Source organism: Arachis duranensis, chromosome 4, assembly GCF_000817695.3.
Source record: "Arachis duranensis cultivar V14167 chromosome 4, aradu.V14167.gnm2.J7QH, whole genome shotgun sequence".
Classification (NCBI taxonomy): Eukaryota; Viridiplantae; Streptophyta; class Magnoliopsida; order Fabales; family Fabaceae; genus Arachis; species Arachis duranensis.
Genome location: NC_029775.3, coordinates 14,860,798 through 14,866,235, shown reverse-complemented (window position 1 = coordinate 14,866,235; position 5,438 = coordinate 14,860,798). Strand labels below are relative to the sequence as shown.

At 35.2% G+C, this 5,438-nt stretch overlaps 2 protein-coding genes across 4 annotated transcripts in view; one reads left to right on the top strand and one right to left on the bottom strand.

Moving 5' to 3' along the window:
* Nucleotides 1-261, top strand: part of LOC107483516 (probable polygalacturonase) — a 2,598-nt gene extending 2,337 nt beyond the window's left edge. The window contains exon 7 of the mRNA XM_021141467.2: nucleotides 146-261. Coding sequence (XP_020997126.1) covers nucleotides 146-261 — 116 coding nt within the window. The remainder of the gene's footprint in view (nucleotides 1-145) is intronic.
* A 2,761-nt stretch (nucleotides 262-3,022) lies between these two features.
* Nucleotides 3,023-4,702, bottom strand: LOC107483519 (heavy metal-associated isoprenylated plant protein 25). Of its 3 annotated transcripts, XM_016104141.3 has the most exons (4): nucleotides 4,582-4,695; nucleotides 4,404-4,497; nucleotides 3,755-4,035; nucleotides 3,023-3,298 (listed from the first exon to the last, which is right to left on the bottom strand). In XM_016104141.3, exons 1-4 carry the CDS (start codon nucleotides 4,612-4,614, stop codon nucleotides 3,284-3,286), a joined length of 423 nt encoding a protein of 140 aa, XP_015959627.2. In that variant the 5' UTR covers nucleotides 4,615-4,695; the 3' UTR covers nucleotides 3,023-3,283. The 3 variants fall into 3 exon arrangements, with proteins under 3 accessions (XP_015959627.2, XP_052117102.1, XP_020995798.2); XM_052261142.1 differs by lacking the exon at nucleotides 3,023-3,298 and having other exon boundaries at nucleotides 3,318-4,035; nucleotides 4,404-4,488; nucleotides 4,582-4,702; XM_021140139.2 differs by lacking the exon at nucleotides 3,023-3,298 and having other exon boundaries at nucleotides 3,319-4,035.
* Between the last annotated feature and the right edge of the window lie 736 nt (nucleotides 4,703-5,438).

Sequence of the window (5,438 nt, the reverse complement as noted above, 5' to 3'; positions counted from 1 at the left end):
TTGAAGGGTGTTATTGGCAGAAACATCACTGTTGCCGGAAGCTTTGCTGGAATAGAAGAATCCCCTTTCACCAACATATGCCTTTCCAACATAACCTTGTCTATAAACTCTATTTCAAGTGCCTGGGAATGTTCAAATGTCTTAGGATCTTCGGATTTTGTCAATCCTGAACCTTGTCCAGAACTTCGGAACCCTACAAACTCTTCCTCGTCGTGTTTCTACTTACTGAGTACCAGTGGAAGAAAAGCCTCAGCACTGTGATTCTCTTTCACTTCACCAGAAGATTCAATCTTCTTGGGTATCTTGTTTGATTGATGTCGATGAAAAAAGTGTACGGTCATCCACCTTCTAAGATTTTGGTTCAATATTCTTTGAAAATAAGACAGTCCAATCATTCATTTGTTCATCCCTTAGATTTACATTCTTGCATGTTGCGTGAAAACACATTATTTGTACAGTTTCATTTCTTCATTCATGTGTAAGGAAATTTTGGTAGTGTCATCACAGGAGAACTCAATCTAATAGTTTTGTTTTTTCGTGTAAAGCATGAGGTGGATTTGGATGATACTTCGATTAAAGAAAATATATTTTGAGCCATAATTCTGTGTTCTAAAAGCTTGATCAAGCGATGCTATTCTCCTAATTTTTAATCACAATTTCCTTTTTAAAAATGTTCTTTGCTTATTTCTTTCTTTGTTATTTTTTTTCACATTGAAATTTATGTTAATTTGTTGTGGCGCAATCAATTTGTCTTGTACTAAAAGATCACAAGCTCAAAGGTTTAATTTCCGCACTTAATTGTTTCACACAGGTTTCTCAAGTGTTTTGAACATCTTATGGATGTGAATTGAAGCTTGCATACATAGAATCAGATATGAAAAGTAAAATATACACAGAATAAATATTATAATAAGTGCATGCAGAAATTAAAGGGTGAGAAACAGTGCAGAAATTTATTTCATTGAACTATAATCATTTTTATCTGAAGATTTTAGTATGGCCCTTTTCTATTTGATGCATTTTACGGCATCACAAGCATGATTATGCTTACCCATAGAACCAGAATGATGCAATATATTAACTGAATGGATTCAGTAGGGATAGCAATCATCATCATTCTAGACTTAGAATTCACTAGGAATCTAGTATTCTACTTGTTGAGCATGTTCTCATTTCTAGGATTTGCAAAGATAAAGTTTTCAAATAAGGAAAACCATGGGACTATGGGAATAGTACTGCAAGTCATCAATAATATCTTTGTGAATATATGCTTACGTTTTGTTTTATGAAAAATAAGGTAGCATGCATTGTTTTCTCTGGGGAAAGGAATCTAGAATCAGTTCTTCTGGCACACCCAAAAGATGAGAATCTGATTCTTGTTTTCATCCCTCACTTGCAAAACCAAAAATACATTATTTTTTGGTAAAGTATACTTTTTGTCCTTAATGTTTATGATTTTCTTTAAAATTATCTCTGACATTTAATTTCATTCAATTTTATTCCTAACGTTTTCGGATCATTCAACTTGGTCCCTAATGTTTTTTATTTGTGTCAAAACTATTCCTGGATGTTTTCAATTTTATCCCTAACATTTTAGATGAAGTTAATATTCAGGGACAATTTTGACACATTAAAAACGTTAGAGACAAAATTGAATGAAATTAAACGTTATAGGTCTTTTTGGAAAAAAAAATACAAATATGAGACAAAAAAACATACTTTATCCCATATTTTTGTTTTCTGAGCTCAAATTTTGTTGTTTTGCCGAATTGCCATGAAAAACTTGATGGCATCGTCTCAAGTCACAATATTATTTTTGTCTTGAAAGTTGAAACACTTACCAAGAACAACCTTAATGTTCTTCTCCTACACTATCCTACATGAATTTGGGTTCTCATCACTGAACATGGATGTGATGTTTCCATTTCCATTGCCATTGTAGTAGGAGTGATTGTAGTCTCTAGTAGTGTAGTATTCCATCCTATTATAATGTCTGTACCTTGGTGGTTGGTGGACGAAATTGTGATCACATCAATGTAGTATTCTTTGTTGTTGTATGGAATCATTATTATGGCACTTATGTGTGGACACAACTCCGTTCAACTAACCAGCAAGTGTACTGGGTCGTCCAAGTAATAAACCTTACGTGAGTAAGGGTCGATCCCACAGAGATTGTTGGTATGAAGCAAGCTATGGTCACCTTGTAAATCTCAGTCAGGTGAATTCAAGTATAATTGGATTATTGGTTTAAATTTGATTAATGGAATAAATAGAAAATAAAGATAAATAAACTAAGATAGAAATACTTATGTAAATTAATGGTGGGAATTTCAGATAGGCGTATGGAGATGTTGTGCTCCTCTCGAATTTCTACTTTCTTATTACATTCATCCGATCCTCCTTACTCCTTTCCAGGGCAAGCTGTATGTAGGGCATCACCGTTGTCAATGGCTACATCCCATCCTCTCAGTGAAAACGTTCCTATGCTCTGTCACAGCACGGCTAATCATCTGTCGGTTCTCAATCAGGTTGGAATAGAATCCCTTGATTCTTTTGCGCTTGTCATCACGCCCAGCCTTCAGGAGTTTGAAGCTCGTCACAGTCATTCAATCCCAGAATCCTACTCGGAATACCATAGACAAGGTTTAGACTTTCCGGATCCTCATGAATGCCGCCATCTATCTAACTTATACCACGAAGATTCTGTTGGGGAATCTAAGAGATATGCGCCAGGCCTAAAGTAGAACGGAAGTGGTTGTCAATCACGCGCGTTCATAGGTGAGAATGATGATGAGTGTCACGGATCATCACATTCATCAAAGTTAAGTATAACGTATATCTTGGAATAACGATAGAAGAGAATTGAATAGAAAGTAATAATAATTGTATTGAAACATGAGGTACAGCAGAGCTCCACACCCTTAATCTAAGGTGTGTAGAAACTCCACTGTTGAAAATACATAAGTAAAAGGTTCAGGCATGGCCGAATGGCCAGCCCCCTGAATGAACTCTGGATCATGACGTTTTTCTGGCGTTTAACTCCAGACAGCAGCTTGTACTTGGCGTTCAACGCCAAGTTACGTCGTCAATTTCCGAATAAAGTATGGACTATTATATATTGCTGGAAAGCTCTGGATGTCTACTTTCCAACGCCGTTGAGAGCGCGCCATTTGGAGTTCTGTAGCTCCAGAAAATCCATTTCGAGTGCAGGGAGGTCAGATTCCAACAGCATCAGCAGTCCTTTTGTCAGCCTTTTTCAGAGTTTTGCTCAAGTCCCTCAATTTCAGTCAGAAATTACCTGAAATCACAGAAAAATACACAAACTCATAGTAAAGTCCAGAAATGTGAATTTAACATAAAAACTAATGAAAACATCCCTAAAAGTAGCTTGAACTTACTAAAAACTACCTAAAAATAATGCCAAAAAGCGTATAAATTATCCGCTCATCAGTGGTGACCTAACATACTCATATTCAGTGACATAAGGTGATGGCCTATAAGCATTGTAGCTATGTGTCACATGAACATGTTGGGGTCGCTCTCCTAGAAACATTGGCATATTCCTATTCTGGTATTGAAATCTATCCGAATATCCTACATAGTTATGGCCAAAATCATATCTGTTCACATAGTTATATGGGTGATGTTGGTGCATCACATGAACCTCTCCAACATCTCTAGTTTCCGGGGTGCTAGGTGGTGGATTCTGGCAATGACATTCATTATTATTCTCTGGAGGTCTTGGTGATGTTACCTTGGTTGGTGGTTCGCCTTTCAGGGGTTCCTCTGGTAGTGGTGGTGCTTCTTCTTGTGCTGGTTCAGGTGCCTTTTCTGAATTTGCTTCAGGTTCTGGTTGTTGTGTTGGTTCTGCTTCTTCTTGTGGTGGTGGTTGCGGCACATCGGTTGGAAGATCTATATTGGAAATGGTGGCAATTTTCCTTGTCTTCTTGATTGCCTTGAGAATCTTTTCTGGATCTGCCCAACCTATGATTGTTATCTTCTGTTGGGGGTAATCAATATATAGATCATATATACCTGCATGAACATGGAAGCTTTATCTATCAAATTAGGGATGGGATAGGGTAAGCTAGGGTAAGATTTAAGCTCCACCGTAATTCTACCATGAGCTTAAACCCCTCAATGTGTTCTTATCAAAAGAGAAGAATTTGGATTTAAATCTCTACTCGTTCATCATATGTAAATATATATTTTTATGACCATGCATATTATATATTAACAGTGCCGGTTGGACGGATAGGATTGGCCGTGTTAGATTGCCAACCCACTGTGATCGGATTAAATGAATGGTTAATAATAGTAGCATTGTTGCTTTATCATATATACAATGTTTTGTTGGTTGGGGAAATTAATCATACATCTGGCATGCATGCAAGTGATCTTACCATTGATGCCGGAGAGTGCTTTCTTGATCTTCTGCACGCATCCTTGACAGTCCATTCGAACATGTACCTCTGTTACTCGAGGTTTCTGCAGTATATGCATTATTTCATGATGGGTTAGTAGTGTGAATGAAAGACATAATTGCATTGACATGTTTATAATCAATTATGTGTTATGTACCTGCAATTCAGCTGGAACCATGGAAGTGTACATTGGATTGAATTGAATTGAATTAAGAGAAACCAATTGAGATTTGAGTTTGAATTATGGTACTTGAGAATATTGTGAGTACCATTTATTTGTATGGGGCAGGGAATAAGTAAAAGGCAAAAATATATGTAAGAGTATGCAAAGAATTAGGAATCTTTTTTTTTTTTTGTGGCATGGAGAGGGAAGAAAACAAAAGATAAATTGTATTGCTTCATTGGTCCAACAAAGTCATTGTCTAAAGTCAAAGACTATAAGAATATTTAAAATTTTAAATACAGTACCTCTTCAGATTTGAATGTTTAATACAATTTGGAAATAATTAATCTAAATTCTAAAGGAAAAAGTAGTTGAAAAACTTTTGTAGAAAAGTGAAAAATTTTCTCACCTCTTTCTTGTTTTTTTTTTCCTGCCTTTTACTTTTGGCTTTTTGACAAGGGTTATTAGTTGTTTGATTACTTCTAAATGTATGCATAGCATTGTTCTAGTCTAAATACATATTAAAAAATGATATTATTGACAATAATAATAATAATAATAATAATAATAATAATAATAATAATAATAATAATAATAAATTAACTTTAAATCCTAAATTTTAAGTTTTGACATGATTTACGCGTAAAGTTGGATGGATATCCAATGCCCACTTAATTTTGAAAGGATCCAACATTGGCAAAGACTTGCTACACACATCAGTCACAATTTTTTTCATTTTCAGGCAAACTAATGCTGTTGTTTGTGTCTTAAGCAATAAATGTACCTCTATTACTATCTGAGAACTGTTAGTACTATTGTTAGTTAACAATTGATTCCTTTTTTTTTTTTTT